Below are 17,188 nucleotides of genomic sequence, written 5' to 3'. Positions count from 1 at the left end.
TTTTACCACATTCTGCAACATCACGGACCAATGTTGTTTTACCACTTTCTGGAACACCTCAGAGCAATGTTATTTTCCCACTTTCTGCAACACCACGGAGCAATGTTGTTTTACCACTTTCTGCAACACCTCGGAGCAATGTTGTTTTATCACATTCTGCAACACCTCGGAACAATGTTATTTTACCACTTTCTGTAACACCACGGAGCAATGTTATTTTACCACTTTCTGCAACACCTCGGAGCAATGTTGTTTTACCACTTTCTGCAACACCTCGGAGCAATGTTGTTTTACCACTTTCTGCAACACCTCGGAGCAATGTTATTTTACCACTTTCTGCAACACCACGGAGCGATGTTGTTTTACCACTTTCTGCAACACCTCGGAGCAATGTTATTTTACCACATTCTGCAACACCACGGAGCAATGTTGTTTTACCACTTTCTGCATCTTCACTGAGCAATATCATTTACCTCACCACTTTTAACAACAGAGCAATGTGAGATTACCACTTTCTGCAACACCAGAGAAGAACGAGCTTTAACTCTTTCAGCAACACCACGAAGCAACGTTGTTTTTCTACTTTTTGCAATATCACAATACATAACAACGCGATTTAACCAATTTCTGTGGCACCACGGAGCAATGCTACTTTTTCATTTTCTGCAACACTATAGAAGAATGTGGTTTTGCCACTTTCTGCAACACCTCGGAGCAATGTTATTTTACCACTTTCTGCAACACCTCGGAGCAATGTTGTTTTACCACTTTCTGCAACACCTCGGAGCAATGTTATTTTACCACATTCTGCAACATCACGGAGCAATGTTGTTTTACCACTTTCTGGAACACCTCAGAGCAATGTTATTTTACCACTTTCTGCAACACCACGGAGCAATATTGTTTTACCACTTTCTGCAACACCTCGGAGCAATGTTGTTTTATCACATTCTGCAACACCTCGGAACAATGTTATTTTACCACTTTCTGTAACACCACGGAGCAATGTTATTTTACCACTTTCTGCAACACCTCGGAGCAATGTTGTTTTACCACTTTCTGCAACACCTCGGAGCAATGTTGTTTTACCACGTTCTGCAACACCTCGGAGCAATGTTGTTTTACTACTTTCTGCAACACCTCGGAGCAATGTTGTTTTACCACATTCTGCAACACCTCGAAGCAATGTTGTTTTACCACTTTCTGCAACACCTCGGAGTAATGTTGTTTTACCACTTTCTGCAACACCTCGGAGCAATGTTATTTTACCACATTCTGCAACACCACGGAGCAATGTTGTTTTACCACTTTCTGCAACACCTCGGAGCAATGTTATTTTACCACTTTCTGCAACACCACGGAGCGATGTTGTTTTACCACTTTCTGCAACACCTCGGAGCAATGTTATTTTACCACATTCTGCAACATCACGGAGCAATGTTGTTTTACCACTTTCTGGAACACCTCAGAGCAATGTTATTTTCCCACTTTCTGCAACACCACGGAGCAATGTTGTTTTACCACTTTCTGCAACACCTCGGAGCAATGTTGTTTTATCACATTCTGCAACACCTCGGAACAATGTTATTTTACCACTTTCTGTAACACCACGGAGCAATGTTATTTTACCACTTTCTGCAACACCTCGGAGCAATGTTGTTTTACCACTTTCTGCAACACCTCGGAGCAATGTTGTTTTACCACTTTCTGCAACACCTCGGAGCAATGTTATTTTACCACTTTCTGCAATACCACGGAGCGATGTTGTTTTACCACTTTCTGCAACACCTCGGAGCAATGTTATTTTACCACATTCTGCAACACCTCGGAGCAATGTTGTTTTACCACTTTCTGCATCTTCACTGAGCAATATCATTTACCTCACCACTTTTAACAACAGAGCAATGTGAGATTACCACTTTCTGCAACACCAGAGAAGAACGAGCTTTAACTCTTTCAGCAACACCACGAAGCAACGTTGTTTTTCTACTTTTTGCAATATCACAATACATAACAACGCGATTTAACCAATTTCTGTGGCACCACGGAGCAATGCTACTTTTTCATTTTCTGCAACACTATAGAAGAATGTGGTTTTGCCACTTTCTGCAACACCTCGGAGCAATGTTATTTTACCACTTTCTGCAACACCTCGGAGCAATGTTGTTTTACCACTTTCTGCAACACCTCGGAGCAATGTTATTTTACCACATTCTGCAACATCACGGAGCAATGTTGTTTTACCACTTTCTGGAACACCTCAGAGCAATGTTATTTTACCACTTTCTGCAACACCACGGAGCAATATTGTTTTACCACTTTCTGCAACACCTCGGAGCAATGTTGTTTTATCACATTCTGCAACACCTCGGAACAATGTTATTTTACCACTTTCTGTAACACCACGGAGCAATGTTATTTTACCACTTTCTGCAACACCTCGGAGCAATGTTGTTTTACCACTTTCTGCAACACCTCGGAGCAATGTTGTTTTACCACGTTCTGCAACACCTCGGAGCAATGTTGTTTTACTACTTTCTGCAACACCTCGGAGCAATGTTGTTTTACCACATTCTGCAACACCTCGAAGCAATGTTGTTTTACCACTTTCTGCAACACCTCGGAGTAATGTTGTTTTACCACTTTCTGCAACACCTCGGAGCAATGTTGTTTTACCACTTTCTGCAACACCTCGGAGCAATGTTATTTTACCACTTTCTGCAACACCTCGAAGCAATGTTGTTTTACCACTTTCTGCAACACCTCGGAGTAATGTTGTTTTACCACTTTCTGCAACACCTCGGAGCAATGTTGTTTTACCACTTTCTGCAACACCTCGGAGCAATGTTATTTTACCACTTTCTGCAACACCTCGGAGCAATGTTGTTTTACCATTTTCTGCAACACCTCGAAGCAATGTTGTTTTACCACTTTCTGCAACACCACGGAGCAATGTTGTTTTACCACTTTCTGCAACACCTCGGAGTAATGTTGTTTTACCACTTTCTGCAACACCTTGGAGCAATGTTGTTTTACCACTTTCTGCAACACCTTGGAGCAATGTTGTTTTACCACTTTCTGCAACACCTCGGAGCAATGTTGTTTTACTACTTTCTGCAACACCTCGGAGCAATGTTGTTGTACCACATTCTGCAACACCACGGAGCAATGTTGTTTTACCACTTTCTGCATCTTCACTGAGCAATATCATTTACCTCACCACTTTTAACAACAGAGCAATGTGAGATTACCACTTTCTGCAACACCAGAGAAGAACGAGGTTTAACTCTTTCAGCAACACCACGAAGCAACATTTTTTTCTACTTTTTGCAATATCACAATACATAACAACGCGATTTAACCAATTTCTGTGGCACCACGGAGCAATGCTACTTTTTCATTTTCTGCAACACTATAGAAGAATGTGGTTTTGCCACTTTCTGCAACACCTCGGAGCAATGTTATTTTACCACTTTCTGCAACACCTCGGAGCAATGTTGTTTTACCACTTTCTGCAACACCTCGGAGCAATGTTATTTTACCACATTCTGCAACATCACGGAGCAATGTTGTTTTACCACTTTCTGGAACACCTCAGAGCAATGTTATTTTACCACTTTCTGCAACACCACGGAGCAATGTTCTTTTACCACTTTCTGCAACACCTCGGAGCAATGTTGTTTTATCACATTCTGCAACACCTCGGAACAATGTTATTTTACCACTTTCTGTAACACCTCGGAGCAATGTTGTTTTACCACGTTCTGCAACACCTCGGAGCAATGTTGTTTTACTACTTTCTGCAACACCTCGGAGCAATGTTGTTTTACCACATTCTGCAACACCTCGAAGCAATGTTGTTTTACCACTTTCTGCAACACCTCAGAGTAATGTTGTTTTACCACTTTCTGCAACACCGCGGAGCAATGTTGTTTTACCACTTTCTGCAACACCTCGGAGCAATGCTATTTTACCACTTTCTGCAACACCTCGGAGCAATGTTGTTTTACCATTTTCTGCAACACCTCGAAGCAATGTTGTTTTACCACTTTCTGCAACACCTCGGAGTAATGTTGTTTTACCACTTTCTGCAACACCTTGGAGCAATGTTGTTTTACCACTTTCTGCAACACCTCGGAGCAATGTTGTTTTACTACTTTCTGCAACACCTCGGAGCAATGTTGTTGTACCACATTCTGCAACACCACGGAGCAATGTTGTTTTACCACTTTCTGCATCTTCACTGAGCAATATCATTTACCTCACCACTTTTAACAACAGAGCAATGTGAGATTACCACTTTCTGCAACACCAGAGAAGAACGAGGTTTAACTCTTTCAGCAACACCACGAAGCAACATTGTTTTTCTACTTTTTGCAATATCACAATACATAACAACGCGATTTAACCAATTTCTGTGGCACCACGGAGCAATGCTACTTTTTCATTTTCTGCAACACTATAGAAGAATGTGGTTTTGCCACTTTCTGCAACACCTCGGAGCAATGTTATTTTACCACTTTCTGCAACACCTCGGAGCAATGTTGTTTTACCACTTTCTGCAACACCTCGGAGCAATGTTATTTTACCACATTCTGCAACATCACGGAGCAATGTTGTTTTACCACTTTCTGGAACACCTCAGAGCAATGTTATTTTACCACTTTCTGCAACACCACGGAGCAATGTTCTTTTACCACTTTCTGCAACACCTTGGAGCAATGTTGTTTTACCACTTTCTGCAACACCTCGGAGCAATGTTATTTTACCACTTTCTATTTTACCACTTTCTGCAACACCTCGGAGCAATGTTGTTTTACCACTTTCTGCAACACCTCGGAGCAATGTTGTTTTACCACTTTCTGCAACACCTCGGAGCAATGTTGTTTTACTACTTTCTGCAACACCTCGGAGCAATGTTGTTTTACCACATTCTGCAACACCTCGAAGCAATGTTGTTTTACCACTTTCTGCAACACCTCGGAGTAATGTTGTTTTACCACTTTCTGCAACACCTTGGAGCAATGTTGTTTTACCACTTTCTGCAACACCTCGGAGCAATGTTGTTTTACTACTTTCTGCATCACCTCGGAGCAATGTTGTTTTACCACTTTCTGCAACACCTCGGAGCAATGTTATTTTACCACTTTCTGCAACACCTCGGAGCAATGTTGTTTTACCACTTTCTGCAATACCTCGAAGCAATGTTATTTTACTACTTTCTGCAACACCTCGGAGCAATGTTGTTTTACCACTTTCTGCAACACCTCGGAGCAATGTTGTTTTACCACTTTCTGCAACACCACGGAGCAATGTTGTTTTACTACTTTCTGCAACACCGCGGAGCAATGTTGTTTTACCACTTTCTGCAACACCTCGAAGCAGCACATAACAATGCCATTTTACCACTTTTAGCAACAGAACAATGCTAGGTTATCGCTTTTAGCAACACCCACAGCAATGCTATTAATATGACCACTTTCTGCATCACCTCGGAGCAATGTTGTTTTACCACTTTCTGCAACACCATGGAGCAATGTTGTTTTACCATTTTCTGCAACACCTCGGAGCAATGTTGTTTTACCACTTTCTGCAACACCTCGAAGCAATGTTATTTTACCACTTTCTGCAACACCTCGAAGCAATGTTTTTTACCACTTTCTGCAACACCTCGGGGCAATGTTGTTTTACCACTTTCTGCAACACCGTGGAGCAATGTTGTTTTACCACTTTCTGCAACACCTCGAAGCAATGTTATTTTACTACTTTCTGCAACACCTCGAAGCAATGTTATTTTACCACTTTCTGCAACACCATGGAGCAATGTTGTTTTACCACTTTCTGCAACACCTCGAAGCAATGTTATTTTACTACTTTCTGCAACACCTCGAAACAATGTTATTTTACCACTTTCTGCAACACCTCGGAGCAATGTTGTTTTACCACTTTCTGCAACACCATGGAGCAATGTTGTTTTACCACTTCCTGCAACAACATGGAGCAAAGTTTGTTTTACCACTTTCTGCAACACCATGGAGCAATGTTGTTTGACCACTTTCTGCAACACCTCGGAGCAATGTTGTTTTACCACTTTCTGCAACACCTCGAAGCAATGTTATTTTACTACTTTCTGCAACACCTCGAAGCAATGTTGTTTTACCACTTTCTGCAACACCTCGGAGCAATGTTATTTTGCTACTTTCTGCAACACCTCGAAGCAATGTTATTTTACCACTTTCTGCAACACCTCGAAGCAATGTTATTTTACCACTTTCTGCAACACCTCGGAGCAATGTTGTTTTACCACTTTCTGCAACACCACGGAGCAATGTTGTTTTACCACTTTCTGCAACACCACGGAGCAATGTTGTTTTACCACTTTCTGCAACACCTCGAAGCAATGTTATTTTACCACTTTCTGCAACACCTCGAAGCAATGTTATTTTACCACTTTCTGCAACACCTCGGAGCAATGTTATTTTACCACTTTCTGCAACATCTCGGAGCAATGTTGTTTTACCACTTTCTGCAACACCTTGGGCAATCATAAAACTACACATTTATTTTCAATTTGATACTTGTTTTTGTTTGTTGAATACAAACTATGAGAAGGACATTTGGAAACAAAAGAACTTTCGTATAGGAAAATATTATTTAAAACAATGACTTGGGTTACAGAAAACAATTCTTGTAAAATCAATATCTGAAAATGTCAAGCGAATGCTGAAATTCTTGGGAAGGAATGATGGTATTAGCAATGTTATTTTACCACTTTCTGTAACACCACAGAGCAATGTTGTTTTACCACTTTCTGCAACACCTCGGAGCAATGTTGTTTTACCACTTTCTGCAACTTCACATAAGAGTACTAACTTCAGCTTCAGCAATATGTTACTTTTACCACTGTCTGCAACATCGCAGAAAAAAGTGTCTTTATCACTTTCTGCAACACTACAGAGCAATCGTGTTTTACAACTTTCTGCAACACCACATAATGATATCATTTACCACTGTAGCAACAGAGCAATTAATCCTAGTTTACCACTTTTGGCAATATTCACAGAACATTGCTATTTGCAACTTTCTGCAACATTAGAGAAGAATGTGGTTTTACCACTTTCTGCAACACCACAGAGCAATGTTGTTTTACCACTTTCTGCAACACCACATAACAAAGTGGTTTTAACACTTCCTGCAACACCACGGAGCAATGCTATTTTACCATTTTCTGCAATGCAATACCGTATAGGACAATACAATGTTGCACAAAGAAGCTCAAAACAGTAAACTCGTTTAAATATTTCCACGCACATGGCAGGCAAGTGCCCTATATGTAACATCCTCCTTTGCTTGATAGATTAATATTGTGGAGTTTGTAGCAGAATGAGACAATTATGGTACCGGTGTGGGGAGCGGTCGTAGTATTGGCTTATATTCCTTCATTTGTTTTTGCTCACGTGTCAGTGCTCAAACAAACATAAGTGTTGGCAATCATGTTTTGTATTTTGATTTGTGCAGGTAACTTCTTTGGCATACCAGACATTGTGATGGGTTACACATTACTTGCCATAGGAACTAGCTTGCCAGACGCAGTAGCTTCTGCAATCGTATCGAAACACGGTAAGGTACAAACCCTATGTAGGTCGCTAAACGTAGCCATAAATATTTGAATGTGAATCATTTTCAACGTTTCTTGAGAGTATTAACCGCCCTATCCAATGTATTTGTATTTTTAACATTCTAGAATTTATTACTGGACCGCTTTGCTTTTCGAAGGCTATCAGTTTGTGGGTGTTATATAGACTCTGGTCCATCACGGCTAGTTTACCGCGGCCATTACAGAACCGGTCCACCACTGTAATTTAATTCAATGTACTGCAACTTCGGATCTGTTGATATTTTGCAACTTTTATTAACATGATTTATATCATCGAAAACTTGATACGGTATATGACATGGTGTTCGATATTCAAGGTTATACAATGATTTAACCGCTACGATAAATTGGCGGATCCGTGACAGACCCGGGTCTGTCATAAACTATGCCATAGTCGATTTTTGATCAATAAAAGCATGTTATTAATCATGATGAAAGAATTCAGTTGAACTCGAAATTATACTGTTATTTATTACATCACAATACTAGTATAAAATTGTTATGAAAAAGTTTATAATTATATTAGTGACAGTAAAAGTATAAGTGTACGTAGGCTTATATTATTGAATGCAACATATCATAATGTCATCATTATATTGGCACTTCAATACTGAACAATTCTGGTTTCTACCAGTTTATTAATCGCGAAAGTCCGAGTTCATGAGTTAAAACACTAAGGGAAGCTAACAAACATAGGGAGTACGGTGACTGAAAAGATCGGTTGTGCACACATTAATTAATTCAGAGCTTTTAAGCTCTGAATTTTTATTTAAAAATACAATATGCACAATGGGCAAGTGGACTACGGAGTAGTCTAGGTCTGTCACAGACGGTTAGTCGGTTGTTCATCTTTTTAAATTAATTTTCATATTGTTGACTATTTGGGTTTGTTTGGATAAATGAAACTTACTCAAACTATACTCAGTCTCATGTACATGATTTTTTGTCGTATATTGCTTTAATAACATGATTGATTATATTGCTTTTTGTGTGCTTTTGACATTCTTCTCGCAGGGTATCATGACATGGCGATAGCTAACATCAGCGGGAGCAATACATTCGAGATCGTCATCGGTCTCGGAGTGTCCTGGTTAACTAAAAGCTTGCTGATTGAGGGTGGGGCCCCCGTGTATCTCGACACACATGGATTTGCAATAACTTCTAGTGTACTTCTTGCTTGCTTTCTGTCAACCATTTTATTGCTTAGTTGTACTGGCTGGGTATTGAACAGAAAAATCGGAGTAATATCAGTGGTGTTTTATGTTGGATTCTTAGCAATAGCAATCTGGCTGTGCCTTTTTTTCGGTGTGTCGCCATATTGTACTAAATCCAATGAATAAAAAGTTATATCCCTTATACGGTCAAATTTACTGTTCATATGATATCCAGAGCAATTGATCACTTATTACGGTACTTCTGTACAGTAGCGGTTCACGGGGGCATGGGGAAAATACTCTCCAGTCAGAGATCTTACCCCCACCCCCGCAAACCGATTTTGTGTAATTTCACGAGTTTTGACCCCCTAAGCTTCACTTTGCCTCCCCCATACCCTTTGAAATAATATTTGGTGCCGCCACTCCCGCCGCCACTGCTATGTACCGAAAATATCCGCGTTGTGTAGGCCCTAATGCACTGTCTAATCGCTCATGGGTAACGTATGAACTATGAATTGAATAAGACCAGCATCATACAACCCATGATCCGCAAACAAGTTACTGAAAAGGTACTGTCTTGTTACTTTGGAGATGAAGTATATAAGCAAACGATATAGCGGATACTGTATGTGTACCATGGGCAAATATTGTGAATGCTTCCAAAGTAAAAGACAATATCAACTGGTGTTATTTTTTTGTGGTGTAATCTGTGGGTGTAATATAGCTCATTGTCCTATCGTCTTCCACTGACTAATTTATCCTTGCCATGTAGTCTATACTTTGCATAACAATTCTTGTAATGTTGATTATACAACCTGCAATAACTTGGATCATGGGTTCTCTTGCTATATCGACTGCTCAGTGCCAGAAGTTGGTGATAACTGCCATCTGTATCTGCCATGTGTAGATGAATATAATGCCAAATCTTCACATGGCAGCTATTGCACTTACCCACTTCTGGCACTGAGCAGTCAATATTTTTATTTATAGCATTTGGTACTATATACTAAGGCATTACTAACCATATAAATATCATTAACACTGACATTCATTCCTCAGATCCAGATTTCCGGCATTTCCTGGCTTAGTGGTTCCTGGCAAATCTATCCTCATCGTTAACCTTAACTCTATTCCTCTAAAACCACTTGAAATAGTTTCTGTGTAATATATAGGCAAATCACATGCAAACGCCTTTTTCCTATTAACATGGTTAATACGTTTTCTATCTTATACTGGCAAAAAACCACACCGACTTTCTGAGATTATTGTTAGTCTGCTAAAATGTACGACCCCTCATCTTTGTTCATAATTTTGTCTTTCAATCATCTTCCGATCCTCACTGAATTCTTGATCCGTTCGCCTCGGATTCTACTGAATATTTCAAGTGGTTTTGACATGTTTTCCTCCTAAACAAAGCTGGTTGCTTACATTACCTTTGTCAAAATACCCTAACCGAAATGAGCCTTTACATGTGAAATCCATACGCTCCTATGGAAAGCATCTATTTCAAATGGAGTCACCCATTCAGGTAACCCCATTCGCACTCCCTGTATGAAAGGTTAAGGTCATGTCTTCTACAGGGGGTGTATGGATTGCAACTGGAATAGCCCAATGTATAACCTAAGTTGCCCTTTCCCCCTATGTCCCCGCATGCACATTCGAATGCGGACATGCGCATATCATAGGCGGCAATACCTCTGGAAAAGTGTATTGTGGGATGTGGGGGAAAATGTATTATGTCAATCATCTAACACATTATTATCACAGGTGTTTTTGTGTCTTTCCCATTATCATCCATGCATCACAGGCTATTACGACTTAGCCATCGGTAACATCATGGGTAGCAATACGTTTGAAATCTGTGTGTGTCTTGGGATGGTGTGGTTCGCACGAAGTACTACACAACACAACCAACCAGTGCATCTCGAAACCCATGGCTTTCGATATGTTGCCAGTGTGCTTCTTATATCATATCTTGTATCGTTATTATTTTTGGGTTTAAATAATTGGCGGATTAATAAAAGAACTGGAGTTATATCACTTATAATGTATATAGTACTATTGTCAGCTGGAGCTATCACGCAAAGTTTTCTCGAACCACCACATACAATGTGTGAAACAGATCCGTTATAAGTATTACAACTGGTCATGATTTCTTCATATTGAGGAATATCATATCACTATTTCTACCCTATATATAGGCCTATAGCCCACGAAATGTCTTACGTGATTCGTAGAGCGAGGGTACTATAGACAACATATAGTAAAAACAACTTAGCACTGAACACATCGCCCTCTACGTTCAGCATAATACAAAAGGCACGGTTTGTATTTATTTGGTGTTCGTCGGTATGAGAAAAAATATTACGAATTATGATCAAATAAGAGTTTTTCTCAGTTATTTCTACTCTCAATTTAATCATGTTTTTAAAGGTTATTATATAAAATATCCCGTATAGGACACCTTCAAAAAAATGAACAGAAAGAACCAGCAATGTCGGCACAAAATACAAGTATTTTGTGTACTACCCACCGACAATGTTGATATAGTTGTGGTGGGTTCTTTATCGGACCGTTTCTTGCATTTGAGAACCTTATACTACAAACCAAACTGATGATCAGGCTTATACTTTTAAAAAAACCACCCAATATGTTACTTTAAATTTCCTTCTTCATCCGAGTGGCATCAATCGCTATGTTGATTGGGTTTTTTTTCGCATTTTGTTGACCCATTGTAGGTTTCTAAGATTCCTCAGTTAAATTTCTTTATATTCAAAGTGGGTCTGTGTAACGAAGAACTTACGACTACTCGATCTTAAGTTTGATTTGATAGGGCTCCCTCGGGGCCCTCCTCAAGCATTTGTCATCTACTCATTTCTTGTCACTCCTATAAGTTGTCATATATTAATGTACGATGATGTTATCTCTCCTAACTTTTCCTGTCTTCCTTTTTGGGTCCTTGACATTAATTCAAGTCTCTTGGTCCATTGTCTACCGTTCTAATAATAAGGTTAACAACACACTTACCAAGTCAAACTTAAGATTGATCGTAAGTCTTTGTGAAACGGACCAAGGTTTATAAGGAAAGCATGATTAGATACTGGATATACGAGTAGGATTGACTTATTTCTAGCAGCTCGGGAATATTTGTGTGATTTGCTCTATACCATTTTTTAGAAAGGTATTTTTAACAATTGCAATTTTAGCAATATATCACTTAGAGGGTTGATTTTTAACATCAAGAAAATGGTCAACCTGATTATTATAAAGATGCAGATTATATTTTATTATAAGACCACTGACTTTGAGAATCATGTGCAATTTTTGATCATATCATAAGATAAAGTGGTCAATGTCAAATGTACGTCGATTGATCGTAATCGAAAACTGGAATGTTGGCCTTTATGTTATTCGGGAATTTAATCATGGACCGAATTTCTTGTTTTATCCCATGCATCGTGACTTTGTGAAATTCATTATTGTTCTGTTATGTAAAATTGACTTTGGCTTTTACCCATCGTAACTATTTGTTTGGTGTGGAGTAGGTGTTCAAACTTCTATGCTCTATCACGGAGAACTGCATATGCCGTTCTAAGTATCGTTTTCAACATTTTGTGTGCAATGGATTTTACAAAATACATTATTTTAGCTTAGCTCTGCAGTTTTGTTTGTCGATTTTCAACAATTTGACACATATGTTTAGCTTCTAAAATGTTAACAAAGTTACAGAAAGAAACACTACATAGTGTACAACGGTGTACAGGTATGCTTGCCTAAATTATCATGATTATGAACAACACAACACAAAAGCAAAAACATTGTTGAGAAGAATGGCTAGAGATTATTTGAGGAAATACCATAGGGGGTTCTTCCTGGTTGAAGGGTGTACGGGGATGTGCCACAGTTTTGGGGTAACTTTTCAGCAATTTTGGTATATCGATGGGTGGGTATTCAGTGGAGACCAATTCACCCAATTGGGCACATTTGAGCAAAAGTGCCATTTAAAGCACCCTATTTGGGCAAATTTTGCTGCCTTTTGGGTGTGTTTTGGTATACCGATGTAACAAAAACAGCAAAAAGAATAGAGAAAGTCAGCATCCGAAAGTCTGCGTGATACATTCCCGTACAAATCTTTTTGAAGAATCCCTCCCCGGGATTGAAATGAATCACACCACCAAGATATTTGGTAATCTGCACAGGTAATATTAACCCAAAATGTTAACAAATTATATGCATAATGTAAATGTAAATCTGAAACAAGGTTATTAACTTATTGGAGGAATGGAAATGTACTAATCATGTTATTAAAAGTAATATTTACTTAATATCGTTATTTATCGTTGCTTTATTTCTATTCGTCTCATTAATTGTGTTCAATCAACCTGGTCTATTCAGTCTGTACGTATGGCACTGAACCTATACTCGTAAGCAGTCTATTAGACTGAATATACGGCAGAAAATAGCGCCCTCTGGTTTACATTAAGGCTGCTGTTGGTCAATGTTACATTAAGGTTTCTCTTGCTTTCTTGCCCTGCAGGGCCCTTATATTGGGGTAATGGGGTCCCACTTTGAGTGTTTAGTTGTCGTGTGGGAGTTTCCAGCTTCGGGCCTGCCGGCCCTGCGGCCTTGATGTTTTTTTATTGATACTGGGCAGCCCGTCACCCATTTCATACTTTTAACTTTTTTTACTTTTTACCCCATAATTTCCCTCATTCCTCAGGCCCTGCCCTCTATCGGGGCTAATTTATAGTTTAAGCTTGTTTGCTATTGTTTTTGGAGTAACATTGTTTCTTTGTAAGCCTGCGGCGCAACCTTGAAAAATGTTGTTAGATATACGCCAACAAAACACTCCAAGCAAGTGGGACCCCAATATAAGGGCCCGCAGGGCAAAAAAGTAAGAAAGAAAGAAAGAAAGAGAGTAACCTTAAGGGTTTCGGGCTGTCTCTACTATAACTTAGACCCCGATGGAGGGCAGGGCCTGAAGAGTGAGGGAAATTATGGGGTAAAATAATATAGTAACTCAAATATGTTAGGCTACATTAAGGTTACTGTTGGTCAATGTTACATTAAGGATACTCTTACTTTCTTGCCCTGCGGGGCCCTTATATTAAGTCCCACTTGGAGTGTTTCGTTGTCGTATGAGAGTCTCCGACCTCAGGCCTGCGGCATTGATGTTTTTTGTTGATGCAATACCCAGTATATCTAACAATATTTTTTGATGTTTTTTTAATGATACTGGGCAGCCCGTCACCCATTTGATACTTTAAACTTTTTAAACTTTTTATTCCATAATTTCCTTCATTCTTCAGGCCCTGCCCTCTATCGAGGGCTAGTTTAGGGGAGACCGGGATGGACGTTACAAAATTTACATTTTGCCCCTTTTAAGTCCAATGAAAGAACTCAAACACTCCATCTTGGGTCTGTGGTTAGCACATTATGTTTACTAAAACTTTGGGCATACAAAACATGAAAACATCAAACAACTAATTAACTACTAATTAACTAATGAAGGTAATTTTTTGTAACAACTTACCCTGCATACCGGGTAAGTTGTTACACCATGCGGGGTAAGTTGTTACAATGTTACAAAATTTTATGTACCTTTTATATGCCTTTAGAAGCGTTTAGATCATTTTTATTCTATAATATGTTCATTTATATTAAACTATGATGCTCTTATATTATGGGCAGCCGCTGCAACTCGCAAAGAATCGCCATATTCCAACACACGTTGGACAGCAGCTTCCATTACATTAAGATGTGTTTCCCCCTCTCTGTCTTCCATTTCCAGGTTCTTGGCATCATTAACAGTAGAGCAATTACAGCTCTAGGTAAAGCAAAATACACAGTAAACATATGAAATAGTTAAATGTGAAAATTGAAACAAAATTTAGTTCAACACATGTAAAGGTAGGTTGTTACATGGGGTAGGTTGTTACAGTGTAACAACTATCCCCATAGGGAGTTTTGCACACATAAGCCATTATAACACAACCCTGAGGCAGAATTACAGATCATGACTCGGGGATATATTAGTGACCTACACATATTATATTTACCATAACAAGCTAGCATTATGCACCTCCAGTCGTTAGAGCTATCACAATATTACAGTTTTGTCAGAAAGTTACTTGGAAAGGACAAAAAAAGCGTTTTGACTTAACTCTTTAGTAGAACAATGGAGAAAGCTCGCGATTGGCAGTATATCCCAGTGATGTGTAGGCAACATATGGATGTCAGTTAGCCTGCCCTCTCTTATTCCAGCTTGGCACACTGAGAGGTGTAACAACTTCCCCGTGTAACTTCCATCCCCGGTCTCCCCTACTGTTGTTTTTGGAGCAACGTTGTTTCTTTGTAAGCCTGCGGCGCAACCTTGAACAATATTCTCTTTGAAATAGTGTAATTTTACTAGTAGATGATGGATGGTGAAACACGCACAAATCAGCTCAAATCATGACCTACAATTGAAAATAGTGTAGTTTTACCAGTGAATGGCGACACACGCATGAGTCATAACCTGCCATTGAAAATAGTGTAGTTTTATTGGTAAATGGCGATACACACAACTATTATACCCGGCAATTGAAAACAGTGTAGTTTTACCGGTGTTTGCCTTGGCGAAACACGCAAAAATCATGCAATTGAAAGTAATGCAGTTTTAATACTGGTGAAAATAATAAATAATTATTTTTTAAATTTTGATACACACAAACATTATGACCTGCAGTTGAAAATAGTGTAGTTTTACCGATGACTGGTGATACACGTAAAAATCACGACCTGCAATTGACGCGATTCCAAATACAGCGCGCCACCTACGATCACGCCTGGCTGATCTACTTCGCGCAGAGCATCATGGGTAAAAGTCGACATCCATGACGCGTCGACGATGAACCATCGACCCACCACTTTTGTTTATTTACGTTGATGATGATCAGCTGTTGATTCAACCCTCCGACGATTTTTTTTTTCATTTCTGCCTCCTTTTTAAAGTTAATTTCGACAGTTATGGTTTAGGCCTAGCTCTGTGAATGTTCACAAAATAATGGGCATCAATTAAACCCTTATTTTCAAACTTTTCCGAGCCCGATCCGAGGCGCTTGGGAAAATACTTTAGGCTCTCGTTTACAAGAAAAGAAAACAGTGAAAAATATGATTGGGGATAGGCCTACTTTATATATATCCTTTAAAAAAACCCAAATGTTTAAACCTTGTTCGTTTTAAGTAAAGTAGGCCTAATTCTCAATATTTAGAAGAACGAAATATTCAATACATATTTTAACAGCATGGACAGCGTAAAGCATTTTTTTTAATACGATTAAAACGTTTTCGAATTTCAAATGTACTCTATTCCTATTCAACCATCTACGGTTAAAACTCGAAGTCAAAAATGTTGATGTCTCTGATCGACCATCTAGGCCTATAAACCCGATGTCAAAATGTCAATTTTCGAGTTGATAATAGCAAATGCTTTTGATGCAAGACAATTTCAAACAGGTAATTTAATCTAAAACTCAAATTCGTGCCTTTTTTATTTCTTGATTGGATAACTTTTCCCATAATTATTACCATACATATGATTAAGATAAAAGCGTTTGGTTTTCATAAATGTTTTGAACGCTTGTCTTATTTTTATTTTTATTATTTTTTCTTGCTAACCTAGGCCTATCGAGATGTTTTACATTTATAACCTTTTTAACAAACTTGAATAGATAAGCATTTTCGTGTGACGTTTTGAAACGCTCTTTGTAGCATGATGTAGGCCTACTGTATGATCATGAAAGGTCGTAAATTTAGAAGCCATTTCCTTCTATATAGCCTTATAAATAAAACACTTTGCCCCCAATGTACAATGTCGGGAGAAAATATATACTTGCACTAAACAAATAAACCTGTTAATTTTTAAAATAAACTCTCGTGGTGCAATTCTGTCAACAAAATTACATAGGCTTATGAACCAGGGGCTTGGGACTCAGCCCCCTCAATAAATTTGGTGCGGGAGCTCGAATAGGCCTACCCTTCTGTATGAATAGGCCGTAAAGGTTGGACTACACTACAGTTCAGTTCTTTTCACAGTGTTGACTTATAATTTCATGAGAAAGAAAAAGAAAATGGGAAAGATTTTAATCTTTCCCATTTTTTCATTTTCTTTAAAAAAAAACATGTATAGGCCCAGGCCTAGGTGTTTAAAATTGTCCAATTGAATATTTAGTCGAAAAAGTTTGATTTTTCAATGTTGTGCCGACCGATAATATGACTAAAAAGAAACTCATTCCAAACCAACGTGTGCTATTTGGGAGTAGGCCTAGGCCTACATTAAGAGTAAATTTCCTTGGGTTATGAATTATTAAAGGGGAAAGATGAAATAAAGATGGTA

General features: G+C 38.8%; 1 protein-coding gene across 2 annotated transcripts in view; it reads left to right on the top strand.

The window, feature by feature from the left end:
• LOC140158647 (sodium/potassium/calcium exchanger 5-like) overlaps nucleotides 1-12,866 on the top strand; it is a 55,510-nt gene extending 42,644 nt beyond the window's left edge. The window contains exons 8-9 of one of the 2 annotated variants that reach the window (XM_072181815.1): nucleotides 7,519-7,620; nucleotides 10,619-12,866. In XM_072181815.1, coding sequence (XP_072037916.1) covers nucleotides 7,519-7,620; nucleotides 10,619-10,944 — 428 coding nt within the window. In that variant the 3' untranslated portion in view covers nucleotides 10,945-12,866. Of the gene's footprint in view, nucleotides 1-7,518; nucleotides 7,621-8,671; nucleotides 10,349-10,618 lie in introns of those variants that run through there. The other variant, XM_072181816.1, reaches the window with a different exon arrangement.
• The last annotated feature ends 4,322 nt before the right edge of the window (nucleotides 12,867-17,188 follow it).

Source organism: Amphiura filiformis, chromosome 8, assembly GCF_039555335.1.
Source record: "Amphiura filiformis chromosome 8, Afil_fr2py, whole genome shotgun sequence".
Taxonomy (NCBI): Eukaryota; Metazoa; Echinodermata; class Ophiuroidea; order Amphilepidida; family Amphiuridae; genus Amphiura; species Amphiura filiformis.
This window is presented reverse-complemented; position numbering and strand designations above follow the sequence as displayed.